This window comes from Opisthocomus hoazin, chromosome 7, assembly GCF_030867145.1.
Source record: "Opisthocomus hoazin isolate bOpiHoa1 chromosome 7, bOpiHoa1.hap1, whole genome shotgun sequence".
Taxonomy (NCBI): Eukaryota; Metazoa; Chordata; class Aves; order Opisthocomiformes; family Opisthocomidae; genus Opisthocomus; species Opisthocomus hoazin.
In genome coordinates, this window is record NC_134420.1 from 7508290 (window position 1) to 7527951 (window position 19662).

Sequence of the window (19662 nt, forward strand, 5' to 3'; positions counted from 1 at the left end):
AAGTACATACATTATAAACACCTTACAGAATCCTTAGTTTCCCCAATACCTCAAAAGTGTGAAAAAACAAGCAAGGACTGGTCATGCAGGAGCTATCAGTGCAACAGGCACTGGCTGAACGTGGGAGTTTAAGAAAAGTACTCTGGAACAGGGGTAACTCCTCAGCGATACTGCCAGTCCCGAATGCCGCAACACACAAACAGGGCAGGAAAGAGAGGCATGCAAGCTCTGATTTTAAAAAAAGCAGCCAAAGGTCAGAATGGTACCTGTTGCTTGTTAAGCCATTCAACAGATCCAGCTCTACGTAGGTGACTCCATACCCATTTCTTCTATGACTAATATTTACTACCCAAAGACTGTAGAAAAAAAGATGAAAGCCCAGCTGTAGTCTCAACAAATGGAGGGGACTCCAGTGATCATAACATGGTTTTATCAGACACAGCAAAACACAGCCATCCACAAATGTTTGCCAGTTTGCACAGTATTCTGGAAAACAGCCCCAAACCAGCAGGGCAATGGGGAGCTAGGGCAGTACGTGCGTGCTGGCCAAGCAGGCTGCTGGACAGTACAGGCACAATGTCCAAGCCTCAAGCGGTCAAGTACACATCTCACAGCCACCAGACAACAGAGCCCATGAACTAAACATTACCCTGCCATACTGTGGGGCTTTTATGGCTACGTGTTCTGCTCCGGCACAACTAAAGTTCATGGAGGAAGATTTCAAATTGCCATGGTATGGCAGACGTGTTGGAGCGGGGCCAGAGGAGGGCCACCAAGATGATCAGAGGGCTGGAGTACCTCTCCTACAAGGACAGGCTGAGGGAGCTGGGCTGCTCAGCCTGGAGAAGAGAAGGCTCCCGGAGACCTTATAGCAGCCTTCCAGTACCTGAGGGGGCCTACAGGAAGGATGGAGAGGGACTGTTCAGAAGGGTGTGTAGTGACAGGACAAGGGGGAATGGCTGTAAACTAAAAGAGGGCAGATTTAGATTAGATTTTAGGAAGAAATTCTTCACCATGAGGGTGGTGAGGCCCTGGAACAGGTTGCCCAGAGAAGCTGTGGCTGCCCCCTCCCTGGAAGTGTTCAAGGCCAGGTTGGATGGAGCTCTGAGCAGCCTGGTCTGGTGGAAGGTGTCTCTGCTCATGGCAGGGGGGTTGGAACCAGACGATCTTTAAGGTCCCTTCCAACCCAAACCATTCTATGATTCTATGACCTTGGTGATTACTTGCACATTACACTCCTTCAAGGTTTGAAGCATTTGTTTATTATATTTATTCTGGTAACAAAGCTCCCAAACACCTCATCCAGCAAAGCCCAAAGGGCCGCAGCGGCTCCATACAAGCTCTGAGCAAGGAGCAAGCCCCGAGCCATGTCTCCCACCAGGCACCCACAGGACAGGGATGAAATGGAACCCGTCTAATCCCATTGAAGATGCCAAAGGTCGAACTGGTGGGCAGACCAACTTGCACAGCAAAGTGGCCTATAATACCTATCTTACTACAAAAAATAAACCAGACCGGATACTAAATTCTCAGAGCTCAAGTCACTGAAAAATGGCATTAGCAGGCAGTATTTTATGTTTAGGTTGTTATTCTACTACTCTCTATTCCTGATGGCAATGAATCAATTGAGACCAGGTGATGCACCTTGCCTGAACAAAATGGGGAATATATTCGGTAAGACAAATATCCAAGGTATTTGGAAATATGCATCAACCTGATGTGTGTTACAGGGTTTCTCCCATCGACACAGTTATCAGGACAAAAAAAATCAACTTATGTGAGTGAAGAGACAATGACAGTGCAAGCAGCCCTACTCTTAAGCAGGATTTCTGATACATTATTGTTTAAACACTAGCCTTCTCTTCTGAACACGTTGTAGCTTTAGTTCACCAGCACAATTACTTGGGAGAATTGAAAACATTTTTTTTAAAAGAGGAAAAACTGGCCTTGCTGCACAGTTGCAGAGGCTTCTGCTGAAGCAATAAACAACTGCCATTTATTATCCTCAAAACAAATCAAAACCCTGCTTAAAACTCCTAAACACCGAGATACCACACATTTTTGGTCTGCAAACTAGAGACCTGTTTTTGCAAGAAGCAGGTTAAAAAAAACCAAAACCCACACATAAACAAACTAACTGAAATTTTTGAAAATGAGATGATAAGCAAGAGCAAGTCAATTCTAAATAAATGATTAATTCACCTGGATATCGAAGAGATTTAATGCCTCCACTAAACACTGAGCACAGCGCCAGCAGATTTGCCCTTGGAAAAAACATGGATTTTCTACACCTAGCAAGACTCACACCAGTTCTGTAAAATATTAACAGTTTGGTCAATATTAGCACATACTTTTTTTTTTTTTTTTTTTTTTTTTTTTAACCTAACTGTTAAAACCAACAGCAGTAAGTAAGTACCAAAAGGCAGACGCATGCCCAGGTCCAAACCATCAGCAACTACGTTCTCAGACTGGGATGCCTTCCAGAGGACCATGACCTCTTCTCTCCCCAGCTCAGCTTTCCCCCCTCCAATTCCATGAAGACCACCAAGACTCCAAGGAGACACCCAGAAGAAACATAGCAGGCAGCACCTTGAGCGAAACTGCCGCTAAAAGAGATGAACAAGGAGTTTGTAGATTGCTGCCGGCTGCAGCTTTGCAAAATTCCCTTAAAGAACGTGTAAGTCTGGGGCCAAACATGTCATTCTTCCAAACAGCGCAGGGCTCCTTTCAGCAGGTAAGCTCAGAGAGCTGCCGAGAGAGCTACAAGCACGTTCCCCAGTCTGGGCAAGGTTTTCCCTAGTTAAAAACCCAACACATTTCTAGGGCTTTCAACCATAGCACCTGAAAAAGGAGGTGGCTCCTTCACAGCTTTTACGTGGAAGAATGGAGAGAAGGCCAGATCCACCAGTTCTGCCAAGTGAAGGACAGCTAACAGGTCTCCACACAGAAAGACTCGCTGGCCCAAAGAGAGAGGCCTGCTCACTGAAGTCACGGGTTTTGCAGTCCCTTTGCTTTTCCAGATGAATTGGCTATATCCACTACTGTTCTGGATCAGCATTTAGAAAAACAGCAAGGAAATTTCTGAAGCAAGAGTTAATTTTTAAAACCACATGAAAACACGATTTTAAAGCCAGGACACTCCTTACAGAGAAATTTTAGTAAGGAAGCAAGGACTGAAGCTAGACACCACTAAGTCCTTTCAACTGGCATGGAGCAGCAATCTTCCCCAGATGTCCTCTCCTGACCCGCACCATCTTCTCCTCCAAGGTGGTGCTATAACGGGAGCAAACCATCCCTGCTCTCCTGCCGCAACCCCAAAGCCCCAAGCGCAGGAAAAACAAACTCTCACTTTACAAGCCAATGCACTGCGGTGTCCTGCTTGGATGACAGGGAACAGCTGGTCCTATTTTGTGGTCTGAAAGGGGAAGCAAGGGGCACAGGGGCAGGCAGACCCCACGGCATGTTCCAGCGGGACCCTCACGTCTGCGCTCGCATCTTCCGCACCCGCTGAACACCAAACACTGACCACCGCAGTGCCCAAACAGCGCAGGAAAAACATGGCTCCGTATCACGTATCGGGAAGAACGAAAGGCGGCCACGGTGAACTCTGCCGCACGGCCACGTTATTAATATTGCAGTGCCAAAATGGCTTTGCTCTGCACCGGGGGTTCTGGTCCCACAGCAGGACACAGCGCCACGCAAAGCACCACGCCGGCGGCAAGAGCATTCTGACGGTTCGCGGCAAACCTTGCGGCCAGCTTACCGATCCGCCACGAGGTCTGAAGCCGCCGGCCCTCTGCTCTCACAGCCCCGTACGCCGCTTGCGGAGACAGGGATGAAATATTCCATATGTTTCCTTTGTCGGCAACATGCCTATTGAAAGCACAGCCGGGGCGCTGGGTCAGGCCATTCATCTGTAACCATGCAGATGTCAGGAAGGCAATGGGAAAACTCCCAAACAAAAACACGTTTTCACAGAACGAGGTTATAAAATACACAACTGTATTTGCAGCATTATTAAGCTAAATTAAACAGGTTTAGGCCTCCCCTGCATACCTCCGAAATTGCACATCCATTTATGATTCACTGCTAATTGTCTACCATTTAAAAGTCCTAACACATTTGCTCAAATATTTCAGGGCAGGAAGGTCCTTGCAAGACCTAGCATTCCTCCAGGATTGGAAGGGCAGAGAAAAGAGGAAGTACCCCACTTCTGAAAAAAAAAAAAAGTCTTTATATTTCAGTAACAAAGCGCTCAACCGAGAGCTGCAGAGACAGCTGTTTACTCTCTGCAGGCCTGACTTCTTCAGAGCGCTCCCAACAACTTCACCTGACTGCAGATTTTTCTTCCTCTTTTCCTCAAGATAAAGAATCAGCACTTGCCTTCTTGGGGAGAAAAAAAAAAAAAAAAAAAATCTTTTCTTCTGCCCCAAAGACAGCACCTGCAGCGTAACTTCTATCCCTTCTTCCAGACCATGTTGATGGTTTGAGGCTCCTCCTGCATTTTTAACGTAAACCTTACAGGAATTACTTACTATATTTTTAAAAAAGGCTAGAGTTCTTAAGCTTTGCAACAGTTTTCCTGCCCCCGAGGAAAACAACTAACTTTAATATTTTCTTAACTTCAGATCAAAAAAATACCAAAAAAAAATTTTAGACTCAAAAATTATTTCAATTATGTCTTCATTGTGCCAAAATCTTGAGGTTGAGTTGTCAAAAATCACCAACCACTGTGTGAATTACCTATAGGTAACAAAGTTATGAAACAAGACTTTTAATTACATGTGTACTTATCAATATTAGATTTGAACAGCATCAACAACAACAAAGAAACCCAGTGATGGGCACCAAGCATCAGATTTCAGCAACAGACCTTACACGTTTCAGAGTTATCTCACATTATACCAACAAACATCTGGCTACATTTAGAACTGCTATCAGCTGAGAAACATGAGAAACTTTTCTTCAATAGTGAAAACTGTATTGCTCTTATCTTGCACATGCTCATTACTTTACAGGTTTCCCTACTGAATTGTATTCATCAAATGGGAGTGCAAAAAGCACACACGGGAAGCCTAAGGAATTGATCTGTACTTCTGCCATGCTATAAACACCATTCTTCCTTTGAGAAGAGACTGAATTAAACAAGATATATTGAATAATATGCTTTGTGATAGGTTTAAAATAAATTAATGTCCAAAGCTCAGCCAACGAAGTTTTACTAACTGCAAAACACACTGTATGCCTGAAACAGGCCACCCAAGAAAAATGTGATGATGTCCCTATAACTCAGTAAGTACAAACAGCAAATATAAAAAACATACCAGGAAAACAAGGTTGACAAAAAGTTGTAAAGTGATATTTTTACTTCCCCAAACCAAACACATCCCTCACAGACATCAGACCCCAGTCCACCAGGGAATATCTATTTGTATCACCTGTTCAATAATAGCTATCTGCACTTTTCAAAACATGTTATCATATTGATTGACATTATGTATAACACCATCAGTTAGCTGCTTTATATTCAAATTCAACAATAGTTTTCAGACACCTACTTTTAAGCATTAGAGATCACTACAGTCCTGTGTTGTTTCGTAAGAGACATACATTGTTCCCAATGTCAGCTGATTTGCTGCATGCAGAATGTACTGTCAAGTTCAGGGGAAAGCTGAAATACAGATTTCTTTTCCCCTGCTCCTTCAGTGATCATAGTATGTTTCCGGGAAGTGGAAAGTTCTGATCTTGTCATAATCCTGTAACAGTTAAATCATTTGACAGTAAAATAAAACGCATTCTGCTATTTCAGCTATGTATTTTAAAATAAATGACATAGTATTTGAAAATATTAGAAACTTTCAACTTCAGTGAAACTCACTGACAGCTGTGATAACTCAGCACTTCTAAAGAAAAAAAAAAGAATGCAAAAAGATCAGCTGTTTTGCCAGGTAGATCCCATGCTGTTTCTGCACAACCAAATTACGCTTTGCAGGCACCCATACATCTAATGCTAGGTGCTTCCGACTGGGACATACTAGCTCTGTTTGGAACACAGAACAGAATAAATCTGAGTCTGATTCTGAAAAAAAGGCTTTCAAAGCCGTTTATAGCAAGGACCGTATTTGTATATTAATGTCAAGACCTTCCTCTCCTCTGCGTGAGCGACCGTGACCCCCATCGCCACGTGCAGTCCCACACCAGCTGAACCAGCTGCCCGTCTACCAGCAACGGAAACAGCAACAGCTACCTCCACGTTTCCAAATGGGTTGTGCAGGGCAACCTGGCAGTGGGAGAGCACTAAGAAACAACATCACATGACCAGAAATCTCTTTTTAGACCAAAGTTTGAGAACATCTTATCAGAAAACTGCAGCAGCACCTGAAAGGCAGGTATGAAAAACCAGAGAAGAGTATTTCCTTGTAGCAAAACCCTAGGTCACCGCTGCAGCAGATGGTGAGTCTACCAGGTGGGGAGGATGGCCGGGGACCTCTAACCCATGAAATGCTGTTGATACCTCTGTTAGCAAAGGTTTCGTAAAATTTAGATCTCTGTTGCCTCAATTTACAGGTTTCTTCAAATAAGAATGGCCTCTTCTCCTCTCATCCTCTCTTACATACCCTCTTCCACCTTTGTCTCCTATTCCTAGGATCGTACAGACCATTCTAATTGTTCCTCAAGCTATTTTTGACTTTCTACTTCTTCCGTAAAGAACCCCAAAACCACAACTTGGCAGCACAGAGCTGCTGCCTGAAACACATTCATCCCTTAATAGAATAACTGCTGGCCATGAAGTCCCATGTGGCCATGCTGAAGCTAACCAGCCCCATCCATTTCACTCCCTTGCTTGTTTGCAAAACAAGGAGCAGGCAAACCTGAGTTGTTGGCAAAATCTCCAGAACATAAACGCATCTTCAGCTCCTGCCCATTCCCAACAGGAGGACCGTCTTTGGGAACAAGCTTTTAGGAAAAGCGCAAGGGTGGCCGAGAGGAGGGAATGGAGAAGAACAGGGTCTCTGACATTCCGAGATGAGTCCCGGAGTCCCGCAGCTCCCATGCTCTCTAAAATGAGATATGGGTGCTCAGCCCTTCTGAAATCTAGGCCAGTAATTTTCTCTGGGTAAATAAGAGCTTGTGTTCTGCAAAAATTGCTGGCTTAGATGTAGAATACAAAACAAATAAAGATCCTTGCGGAGGAGGTTTCTTTGGGTTTTGTTTTGTTTTTCAGTCCTTATATTACAGCTTCCATATTTTCCATCTCAAGCAGACAGTTACTAGTAAATTCCTCTTCAGAACTGAAAAGGTAATTATTTACTAGCATAAACTTGCTTACACTAAAGTCCAATTTCTTTCTATGCTGCAGACTTACCTGTGTATTTATTCCCCAAAGTCACACTTAGGAGCCTCTGCCAGTAAGCATCAAACAAGGAATGACATATTGCTGATACAAATGAGCTCAACGTACAAAATAAATGCCAAATACCTGACAAATTATATGCTACAGCAGGGCACTGAGGTTTTTTTCAGGGAGGAAAAAAAGGAAGAGGAAAATACCAACTTCGCTGCCAACTGAGAACATAAATAGGGTAAAAAAACATTTAACACACTTTGAAATAACAACAACTTCACTTTCCTGTGCACTACCTAAGAGCGTCTACTTTTTTCCACATGATCGACAGACAAATCAGCCAGTTTAGAATGAATCTTAAAGACTGCAATCCTCAGGTGCAACCTGCTGGAGAGACAGTGACTGGAGCCACTGGGCTGTGGTCCAGCCGCCAGGCTCTGGATGCTGCACCAGCAAACTCAAGTCCCCCTCCTGCCCGTGGGATTTCACAGGCCGGTACAAATGTAACAGCGTTTCTGCTGACTAATAGGAATATTCATGTTAAAATGACATGATCACATCTTACCAAAAGAAGTATGGAAAGCATGTTTCTAAAAAGAAAAAATAAGCCTTTCATTACTTGCCATCCCATCACCAGCATATGGCATAGGCAAGTGAAAAACTAAACAGTGTAACTGTAAAACCTTCAAACCTCTAATTAGATAAGGCTTTTCTATCTCAGGAGGACTGCAATTATGCTACATTTTCCAGACTCAAGGTCATGTCTGGACATCTTTACTTTTCACCATAATAACTCTGCCAGACAGCATTCAGAAAACCTCAGCCAGGTCCTTGCTGTGCTTATCTGACCATAGCGGGATGCCAAGTAGCTGCGTGTCAGTACTGGGCGTTTTAGAAGAAGGCATCTCGCATCTACCTACTGCGTTTCATCACCATTCTACAGAAAATAAAAGTGTCAGATGAAGAGACCAAACAAAAAAAAAAGTGCAAGCTCTGTTGAATCCAAACAGATCTGCATCATTTTGCTGTTTGTACATACAGGGAGCAGAACATCTAACTCCAGCGTGAGACAGGGTAGGTACTTCCAGATCGCCTGCATACCGCAAAGAAGGTCATCGACTCCCTGGAAGCGCTGAAGCAACCTGGGATACCAAGCAAGTAAAAAGAAGATCCTTCTCAATGGCCACATCTTGATCTTATAAAGCTAGAGCATAACACAGCACACAGAAAGACAGACAGTATTAGGTTAAATGAGTAATAAAAAACAAAAGACCAAGACGACTGTTTCATCCTGAAGGTCTAGCCTCTAGGGCAGCCAGGGCTCACAAGCCCTCCTCTCACAACTCAAAGATACAGCTAAAGCAAGGGACCCCTGCCATTCCCTGAAAATGCAAGCAAGAAGCACTACAAGGAAAATTATCTGTACTGTTTGCATATTTCAAGTGGCCGAAACATAATAGCAGGCACCAAGAAGGGACTACATTCCTCATGGCTGTCAGGCCAGCCCCTAAAACAGTCAGGCCCACGTAAGATGTCTGCAAAGTCGTTACCCAGAATTTTGTGCTTTTTGTCTCCTGCACAAGGCTCACCCAAGTATTAAACCCCCAAAACTGGAATTTCAGTTCTCAAACCGACTCCCATGAGAAACACAAGTAAAAGTGTGCCCTACCGTAACCTCTGCCACTAATGTGGATGTCTTCCAACACATGGCACGTGAAGTATCATAGCAAAAATCAGGAGCTTACTGCATTGATTAAAAAACCCAAACAAACAACATTTTCACATTCTTGCATAGGCATCTCAACTTGCTAGACAACAGTTATTTTGCAACAAAGCAAAATCACAGCCTTCACAAACAGAAAAACAGGCAGCTGGTAATTAAGAGTTACATAAACACCTACCTAAATTATACAGAACAAATGGCCGCCTACAGTAAAAGTATCAAGCAATTATCCCTGGTCATGTCCTTCTGACTCCCTCTGCGTTCCTTCCCATCCATCCCATCCCTTCCAGCCCCTTGGAGAGTCTGGATCTAGTGCTGCCACCTCTCTCCTTTCCAAGCACTCGTGTATCTCCCCAAAATCTCTTCACCAAGACGACTGCGGTTGGGACGACGCACTCACCTTTCTTTATTCAAATTCCACTTTTCAAAGCGCACCGATGACTCAAAAGTAATGAGCAGATACTCTGTCTCTCCAAGGTGCTCGGTCTGATGCAACCGCCCTCACGTGACCACACCGTACTTCGGTAACCATACAGCCACATAAACCCCCTGCTACCGTCCCGGTCCTTCTCCCCCTGCACCCCAGCGTTATGCTTATAATACCTTTAGCCAGGTCTGAATGCAGCAGAGCAAAAAAAAAATCTGCTGTGTTTGGAGCAGCTTCCTAACCAACACCATAGGCAAGGAATGAGCAGCGGATCAACCAAGAGCTGAAGAAAGAGAAGCGAGGAAAGAGAAGGGGAATCCGAAAGGATACGCTTGCGAGGCTCTACAGAAATCACTGCCTGACCATTTGCGGCAGCCTAAGAAGCCTGGCTGTATTTTAAAAATATACCTTGGAATTTATGTTGAATTATTAAAATTAATGCAAAGAAATTCAGACTGCAGGAAAACAGAAGCAGTAAAAATTAAATATCAACCCCCTCCCATGGTTTTTAATTGCCTTCAAACTCATTCACTGCCAACTGAGCGACTTTTCCTCAGCTGCTCTCTCCTGGCCGAAGCCAAGAAGGAGTCAGAACCTTGCTTTAGTATTGTGGAGCATTGCTTATAACGCTCTTTTAGTCATCTCTACGCTACGGACTCGCTGCTGCTATGGCTATAATCAAAAAAAGCCCCGTAGCAATGCTAAGGAGATTTCCTGGCATCATTATGCTGCCTGACACGAAGCATAGAAAAGGTTTCTTCCCTTCATGCCGCTCAGACACTTTGCCATGACACAAACATGTCAGCTGGGGGTGTGATTTTATTTTCTTTTTTTTTTTTTTTTTTTTTTTCCCCCTCCATACAAGCCAACTCAGCTTCTCTGGCAAAACTCTACATTGCACAGCCCAAGCATGTCAGAAATCAGTTTTCTATTGCCTACAAAATGTTTTCTACATACCCTCAACTTCCAGTGGCCTCGCTACAAGAGAGACTATCCAAGTGCAGAAGCACCAAGAAGTCACCCATTTTTTTCCTTCTGTAAATAAGGAAATAGGAACTAAACGCAAATGGGGACCAAGAGTCCCCTTCACTGCCACAGAACGAGACAGCTAAAAAGTTTCTGCTCGAGTATACGGAATGCAAAACCAACAGCAACACAAACTCATCCCAAAACACGCTGAAGTACCCTTCAGGTCTCCTCTTGCTTTTGCCCTAAGCATCAAGTCGACTTCTGGAAATTTACCTGGACAGCAAGGAGGAACTTAGAACCAGAGCTCTTTGGCCACCTTATCTCTACTGGGTGTTGGCTCTGACGCCTCGTACCCACTGTACAACGAATGCCATGCAGCAGACACGCAGGGACGTACCGAGCCCGTTTGACAAGACAGCCAGACAAGGCAGCAGCCATAAAACCCTGCGCTTAAACGCGGCTTTTACCAGATGGGCTTCAAGCACTTCATGAAATTGGGTAACTCCCCTGTTTCATCTGCGGAGAAGACACTTTACCAGTGAGTCCAAGGCTTCACTACAGCAGCTCCTGACCTCCCACCCCAAACACTCAAACCACCGTTTCTGCCACAGAAAAACCGCCACGACGTCAGCTCCCACTAACACCGCACCAGCACAAAAAGGAACAAAGTATTTAAGCGCAGGTAACAACCGAGACCTGTAACTTTTGCCATTCATCAAGCAGTACATAAGCAAAAGGCCCAGTAACCCTTCTCCACCCAGCTTGAGCATTTGAAAGAAAAAAGTAATCCAAACAGGTAGTAGAAATTGGAAACCTGCTGGGTAAACAAAACCTCCAGTAACTAACAATCAGACTCCCTTCGCATATTAAGTGCAGGCAAACAAAGAGGGGAAACAAAAGTGACATTTTCGAAGGCGTATTTTGACAAGGCAGCAGTTCAGCACCGACACGAAGCCGCGCGCCGCAGTTTGCTGTGGCGTGCTCTGTACGACACGTCGTAACCGCCGCGAAGCTTCGGTACCAGCAAACCTGACCACTGGCCCACGCCAGACCTCGCTCCAGCCTGCGAAATCCTCGCCGAGAAGCGGGGCGAGACTGACGGGTTTTATTGTGAAACTTCACGGGTTTGTGGATTCGCAAAACCACCACGCCGAGAGCTGCACACCCCTCTTCCGTCGTGTCTCTATGGGAAAAGAGTGCTCATTCCTCAATTAAAGTTTTATTGTAAAGAAATACCAAAACTCAACACCAGATCCTCCAGTTTGCGCCTAGCTTAGAATATATTGCATAGGACTCCGGAATAAGCGTTTTGAGAATTTATATTATATATAGATTAGCAAAACCACCACACTGAAAGGTGCAAACCCCTCTCCCGTCGTGTCTCTCTACGGGAAAAGAGCGCTCATTCCTCAATTAAGGTTTTATTGTAAAAATATACCGAAACTCGACACCAGATCGGCCAGTTTGTGCCCAGCTCAGAACAGCACAGGACACCGGGGAAAGCGCTGTGAGAGGTTCTATTTTTCTCCACCCGCACGCAAAACACGATGCGGCTCCCGAGGCTTGTTTGCGCCGGGGTGTTTCCAAAGTTCAGCTGCGCATCGCACACGGAGGGATCTGGTAACAGCCACGGCACCCTCACCGTACCGGCCTCCTGACGCAGACTGCGGGCTGAGAGCGAAGACCGGCTGAGCCTGGGAACCGGTTCCTGGCGAACACCGAGGAGCACGGCGCTCCGGGGCGAGGCCGTGGCACAGACGGGCGGCAGCGGGTCCCCCGGCCTCCGGGACCGACCCGCACCCCGCCAAACCCCGCCGGGAGCTCCCCTCCGCCGCCACAGCGGACACCCCCCCCTCCCCCCAGCCCTCCCAGCCTTCTGAACGCCCGAGGCCGAGCCCCGGGGGTATCGGCGGGATCCGCCGGCCGGGCCGGGGCTCCGAGGGGCCCGGGGCCGCCCTCACCTGCTCCCGCGGGGCCGGGCCCTGCGGGCGGGCCCCGCCGCTGCCCACAGGCCGCCCCCCGCGGGCCGGCCGCCGCTCCACCGGCAGCCGACAGAGCACCACGCGATCTGGGGGGCTGTTTGCTCCTTAAATGAAAGGGGGACGAAGCGCCCGGCCCCACCGCCGCTACCTGCCCGCCCCGGCCCCCGTCCCGACTCACAGGGCGTGCGTGAAGGCGCTGAGTCCCGGGGGCACGGCGGCCAGCCCCCGCCCGGAGCAGTCCACGCCGCGGTCGCCGTCGCAGCTGCAGGAGGCCGGGCAGGGCGGGGGGGACGCCCCGCCGCTGGGCCCGGCCCAGCTCCCCAGGCCCCAGGCGACGAGGCCGAGCAGAGCGAGGCACCGCATCGCCAGCCTCCCCCGGCCCGGCCCGGCCCGGCTCGGCTCGGCCTGCCGCCCTCCGCGCACCGAGCCCCGCTCCGCCGGCTGGCGAAAAAAAAAAAAAATATATATATATATATATAAAAAAATAACAAAAAATAAAAATAAACAGGCGGCTCCGGCCGGCGCGGCGCGGCGCGGCCCTGGGGCTGCCTCAGCGGCGCGCCCGGGAAGCCAGCCCTCCGCCGGCCGCCCGCCCCATCCAACGCCCGCAGCGCCCGTCGCCGCCGCTCATCGCAGCCCGGCAGGTCCCGCGCGGGGGCGGCCGCTGCCGGCGGGTGGCGGTGCCCAGCGAGCGGCGCGGCGGCCGTGCGCGCCGGGCCCTGCGGCGGGGCTGCCTGCGGCGCGGCGGGGCTGCCCGCGGCGCCCGCCCCTCCCGGCCCTCGGTGCCTGCGAGCCGCGGCGGCTGCTCTGCGCCCAGCGCCGAGGTGCGTATGCTAATGAGGCGGCCGCCCCCGCACCCCTATTGGCGAGGGGCTGGCGAATATGCAAAACGGAGCTCGGCCACAGCCAACGGGCGCGGGGGGCGGGGCTTCTCGGCGGCGGGGGGACGGCACCGCCCCGCGCTCCCGCGGGCGCTCCCCGGGCGCCGCCGGGACCCCCCGGGACCCCCCCAGCCCCTTGTCCCGGTGCGCTCGGGGCCGGGACCCAGCGGCCGGAGGAGCCGCCGGGCCGGACGCGTGAGGGAGCGCAACTCCAGCCCGAGCTTTGCCGCGGCGGGACCCGCGTCCGCCCCGCGGTGTGAGCGGCTCCCCGGGCTGGAGGCAGAGGCAGCGGCCGGCTCCTGCGGCCCGGGGCGGGAGGAGCCCAGCCCGCACCGGCTCCAGTAGCGCCAGGCAGGGGTTAGACTGGGTATTAGGCTGCCCGGGGCAGTGGTGGAGTCCCCATCCGCGGGTCACCATCCCCGGAGGGGTTCAAATGCCGTGTGGATGTGGCACTTCAGGACATGGTTTAGCAGGCACGGCGGGGTTGGGTTGACGGTTGGGCTTGATGACCTTGGAGGTCTTTTCCAACCTTAATGATTCTAACAAAATCATCAACAAAACTGAACACCCACCCATCCTTGCGGTTAGGAGCCTCCATCACCATCTGTGAGCTGCTTTTCTCTTTTACCAATTTTTTCTTTTAATTATTTCTTTTGGATGTTTCTAATCTGCAGCCACCACCAGGAGCGAGACGGCTATGTGCTCAGCTCAGCTCACTCACACATCACGCTCCATGCAATCCCCATGTCTTTCTGGGGATGTCACAGCAGCCCTCAGGTGACACCAGTTGGGACCTCTGACTGCTGGCTCCCTCCGGCCCGGACTCTGCAACAGGCTCTGAGCCGACAGACCTGTCTGAAGCGACCACCATGCAGGCACCGCAGCCTGTCCTGATGGCGAATGCTCATGCCGTCAACTTTACGTATCTCGTTGGAATGCTCTGAACACACCTGAGGAGCTGCCTGCCAGGCTCTGCCCCTGGCTCCAGCCTGAATCGCACCCAGGCGGGTGCCCGCAATCCCAGCCTAAACAGCACCGAAACCCAGAGAGCCATCTGCAAGACGAGAGCTTTCTTAAGCCCTTGTTAGGTAGGTAGGGAGGTATCGCTCTGCTCGTCTCGTGGATAGATGATGGAGGAGCACAGGAATGGCCAGTGGGATCCTGGGGTGCATCAAGAAGAGTGTGGCCAGTAGGTCGCGGGAGGTTCTCCTCCCCCTCTACTCTGCCCTAGGGAGGCCCCATCTAGAGTACTCTGTCCAGTTCTGGGCTCCCCAGTTCAAGAAAGATGAGGAGCTACTGGAGAGAGTCCAGCGGAGGGCTACAAGGATGGTGAGGGGACTGGAGCATCTCTCCTATGAGGAAAGGCTGAGGGAGCTGGGCTTGTTCAGCCTGAAGAAGAGAAGGCTGTGAGGGGACCTCATAAATGCTTATAAATATCTGAAGGGTGGGTGTCAGGAGGATGGGGCTAAGCTTTTTTCAGTGGTACCCAGCGACAGGACAAGGGGCAACGGGCACAAACTGAGGCACAGGAAGTTCTGTCTGAACATGAGGAAGAACTTCTTACCTCTGAGGGTGACGGAGCACTGGAACAGGTTGCCTGGGGAGGTTGTGGATTCTCCTTCTCTGGAGATATTCAAGACCCGCCTGGACAATGTCCTGTGCAGCCTGCTGTAGGTGACCCTGCTTCGGCAGGGGGTTGGACTAGATGACCCACAGAGGTTCCTTCCAACCCTACCCATTCTGTGATTCTGTGGGTAGGGAAGTGGCTGACAACCTGACTCCGCTGGAGCTGGGATGTGGGACGAACCACATCGCTGCGCACAGACCGAGCCCTACTGGCTTCCCCGAAGCCGGGAGTGGATTCGTGGTGGTGTCTGAACCCTCCCGTCCACAGCAAGAGCAACCACGCAAGGGTTTCGCCCCAGCACTTACTCCACATTGCTGCAGTTGTGTCTGAAAAATCCCAAGGTGAGCACGCCGGGGATGAGGCACGCTTGCTCCCAGCAGACACACAGCGAAGAGGCTGCATTCACAGCAATCCTGGCCTGGCGCTGGAGCCCCGATGCACGCACAGGGGGGTCAGGAGTCGGGGGGGGCCATACCTTATGCTTCACCTTCCCAAGAGCTGCCCTTACCGACATGGACACGGCAGAGGACGCTCTCTGCGCCGGGCTGAGGTCTGGGCTAATCACACCTTCCATGTGCTGACGGAGGCGGGGGAAAAAGAAGAAAGGTGTCGGCCTAAAAGTGGTCATTTGGTGAAATTTAAAAATCAGGCATGTAAATAGCGGAGACCTGAAGGTTTGAAATCATCTGTGCTCAAAAAGGTACAGTACGCACTGAGGACCCTAGAAATACAGATCTTCCAGCCACCATCTCCACCTCCTACACTTCTCCTCATCAGTTTTTCAATTGTTAATTCCCTTCTAAAAATGTTAACACTATTTTACCAAGTTGCTAAATATATTATTCTCTTCCATACTGGGAATCCTGTACCTGATGCACTGATTTTGTATGAACATCATCATTCATCACTGCAAAAATAAGGTCATTTTAAAGACTCACTCTATGCTGCTCCCTTACCTTGTGAGCAATACAAAGTTCTCACCAAAGTTGAACTTTTGAATTGAATCTTGAAAAAGCTTTGCCATGCATACATAGACACGTACAGTTATCTCTTGTCCTTCTCCCTGGTTGATCTTGGCAGGGGAAACGCGTCAAGTCAAAACCGCGTTGTTCTCACAACTGTCAGGGCCAAAGACACCGCACGTTCACGTCACTGTCCCTGTGCCTGCGCTCAGGGACGGCGATGGAGGAGTAGCAAGCAGAACAGCAGGGGAAAACCATTAAAAGAAATTATTTTCTAGACATACTGCTCCAAAACAGACCCAAACCAATCCAGATAAGAAAAAGTGACCTTTTTTTCCCCAACGGGCAGAGAAAAATAGCACGGCTTTTATACTTGCTCTGCAAATAGTCTCACTTCAGTAACCAAAGATAATGGGAGCAGAAGTGGCCCTCGGTGCCTGCACAGCGTTCAGAAGACGAACAGCAGCATGGAGCGTGCTTCGGGCTGCAGTAGCAGCAACTTGCAACGCCCACAGGACTTCTCTGCTGGAAAAAAAGAACAAGATATTCTCGGAAAAGCAGAATAACAAAGCACGTTTTTTTCATCCCTTTAAACACAGGAATAGTTTAGCTTTTCCTCTCAATCTGTGCCTGGTTTCCATCTTTCAATTTCTTTTCCCAGCATCGCTCCAGGTTTTTTTTCCTGAGTGGAGCTATCTCAAGTTTCCATCTTCCAAACTCCTGTCCTAGAAGCAACCCACTTGTCCTTTCCATTCAGATGATATTTGCTGCTTCCAGTTAATCCGTAACTCCTTCTGGCAACTAACTTCAATACTTTCCTTCTTTTTCCAACCTTTTTCCAAGCCTCTCCCTTGCTAGCCCTATTGGAGCACTGCTCTTCCTCTCCATCAGCAGCCCATGTCTCTCTCTTTCTTCTTATGCAGCCACCTGTTTGCAGGCATTTATTGGGTTTATTTTCCTTTATAAAGAAAACCCTAATGTTTATTGCAAAGCTGGTTTATTTACGTAACAAAGAGCTACATGCCATGGCATTTTTAAGGTTAAAAAAATAATCAGTAGACTTTATTAAATATTTAAATAATATATCATAGTTTAAAACTCTAGTCTAAAGCAATCCTTACTGCCACAAATTCCAAGAAGCATCCTCCAAAATACAGCATAAGGTAGCAATCAGCTTGTTAATAAAAAAAAACCCCATAGATCTGCAGAGGAGAGAAAAATCCCAAGGTTTCCTTTAAACCAGGTGAAGGAGCTGAGGATCTAACAACCAAGTCAATTAAAAAAAAATAAATGAAAGACTCACTTTGGTTGAGCTGTGGAAAAACTACACTCTGCTCTTCTTCAGAGAAACTGGAAAGCACCATAAACCAATCTATGGCTGTGTGAGGTCTTCAGGATTTAGAATTCACAGAATCACAGAATCACAGAATGGTAGGGGTTGGAAGGGACCTCTGTGGGTCATCTAGTCCAGCCTTCCTGCTGAAGCAGGGTCACCTACAGCAAGCTGCACAGGACCTTGTCCAGGAGGGTCTTGAATATCTCCAGAGAAGGAGACTCCACAACCTCCCTGGGCAGCCTGTTCCAGTGCTCCGTCACCCTCAGAGGGAAGAAGTTCTTCCTCATGTTCAGACGGAACTTCCTCTGCTTCAGTTTGTGCCCGTTGCCCCTTGTCCTGTTGCTGGGCACCACTGAAAAGTGTTTGTGAAACATTTGTCAGGCATTTGCTGAAAAGGCATTAAGAAAGCTTGAAAGACATAGGGAGAAATTACAAAAAAATCTGGACATTGGATTTTTTTTCTGCTATTGCCACGAAACTGTCTGCAACATAACCACTTCTGACAAAAGTCTGACAAAAAACATCTCACTTCAAAGACATAAATTCATTTGGATTTGATGGGAGTTTGATGTGAAAGAGCATGCAGATTAAGACCTGAAGCACAGACACAAAAATAAGCGCAATTTGAAGTTTGACTGGTGCAGGAGAACTCCTTGAGGCTGGAGCTGTGCCGTGGGAGGACGGCAGGTGGACAAGAACGCAAAGCTCGTAGTCACGATCAAAGCTTTGTTTTGCTTTGAGAAATGATTAGGCTTTATGGAACAGGTAGCTCACCAGTATTGGACCATCAACATCATCCTCAGATTTTTCTTCTCCAACATTGCTTTTGCCAATTGATGCCATTAGCAGCGCTAATTTAAGACAGAATTGTGCAAATAGTTAACGCTAATATTGGTCCGAAGCAGATGAGTGGTCTGGCAGAGGGAGGTAGGGACTGACACCGACCCTTAGGATAAACGATGCTGTCCATGGCTTGTCACAGGCAAAACCAGCGCCAGCTTTCTCACCATCAACATCGATGCCGACTGTCAAAGCCAACCAGCAGGAATTGCCTGGAGGTTTCCATTTCCACATTGGGGTAAAATGCTGTCGGTGTGTTGGTCCCGCATGGTGAGCTGCATCATCCCTGGTATCACCACCGGTTTCACCCAGGCCAGTTTGTCCTCACCAGAAAGGCTAACGTGGAGAGGTGGGCTTGAAGGGCTGTGCCCCTCCTGGAGGATCGCCCAAGCCCAGCGCAGCATGCATACGTAAACACACAAATATATGCAGTTTAGAACAGCTTTAAATTTTAATCTGTGTAGTGGTAAAAATAAGGTTTACACTCCAATAGGCTAGAGATGGATCTGAAGGATTTATCCAAAGCCTACTGTACCGAAGCCTCATCAGCAAAAGCTGCTGCTAACGCCATCTGAGCCCCATACTGCTAGGAAATTCAATTAACACTGTGATTACAGTTCCAAGGAAATTAACGGTGTGCCACAGAACATCCCATAGAGCTGCTGCGAGTAGAAAAAGCACAAAGCTGGAATATCTGCACCGACAAAGCAAGTTCTCTTAAAATTTAAGGTATACTCCTTCCCAGAAGAGAGGCTGAAACTTTTACTCAGTTGAAGTAGAACAGAAAATCACCTCAGGAAACAAGCGGCAAACGAGAGAGAGAGGCTAAACCACGTTCAGAGTTTTGTTAAGAAAACGAAAGTAAAGATCCAAACCTTGATACAGCAGAAACGCAGAAGCAATTGAACACTTCAGAAAAATGATTGGATTGAAAAAAATTTAGAATTATTTTGGGAGGGCCAACAGCTTGCCCAGAAAATTACTTTGTGGATACCTATTTTACATCTCTGCAAGACACGAAAAACTAATGAAGACAAGCAAGACCACTAAGATCCGTAGTTTAAAAAAGGCACATGGGGAGTAAAGGAAAGAAATATGGAGCTTAAATATTGAATAACAACAGGAGAGGAAATTCATTTTAAAATCACTCATAATTAAATATCACCTTTATATGTAAACAATATCTAACTTCCAACGGTGTGGTGCCTCCGACACTGTTTCTGTATATGGATTGCCTAGGTGGTCTGGAGCGTGATGTGTTTTGCAGCCTGGCCTGGTGAATCCGTCCTTGCTCAGTTATCCCAGAAGCTGCCTCCGGAATGCAGTGAGCTGGGCTGTGAACAGGAAAGGGACGTTACACCGTAAACACAAGAGAATAACACCAGGCAGTTTATTCCAGCACCTTCAGTACGCTGGATACAGCAAAGCCAGAAGAGCAGGCAGTCCATGGAAGTGTGGGGTTTTGCTGCTGTTTTGCCCAGTTGGGTTTTTATAGCCTAGAAGTGTGAGCTCCTCTGCTGTCTAGAATTAGCCCTGGAGATTCTCCAGCACTATGTATTCCCTTTTAAAT

General features: G+C 48.2%; 1 protein-coding gene across 1 annotated transcript in view; it reads right to left on the bottom strand.

The window, feature by feature from the left end:
* LGR4 (leucine rich repeat containing G protein-coupled receptor 4) overlaps positions 1-12996 on the bottom strand; it is an 82435-nt gene extending 69439 nt beyond the window's left edge. Inside the window, exon 1 of the mRNA XM_075425962.1 lies at positions 12625-12996. Coding sequence (XP_075282077.1) covers positions 12625-12809 — 185 coding nt within the window. The 5' untranslated portion in view covers positions 12810-12996. The remainder of the gene's footprint in view (positions 1-12624) is intronic.
* Between the last annotated feature and the right edge of the window lie 6666 nt (positions 12997-19662).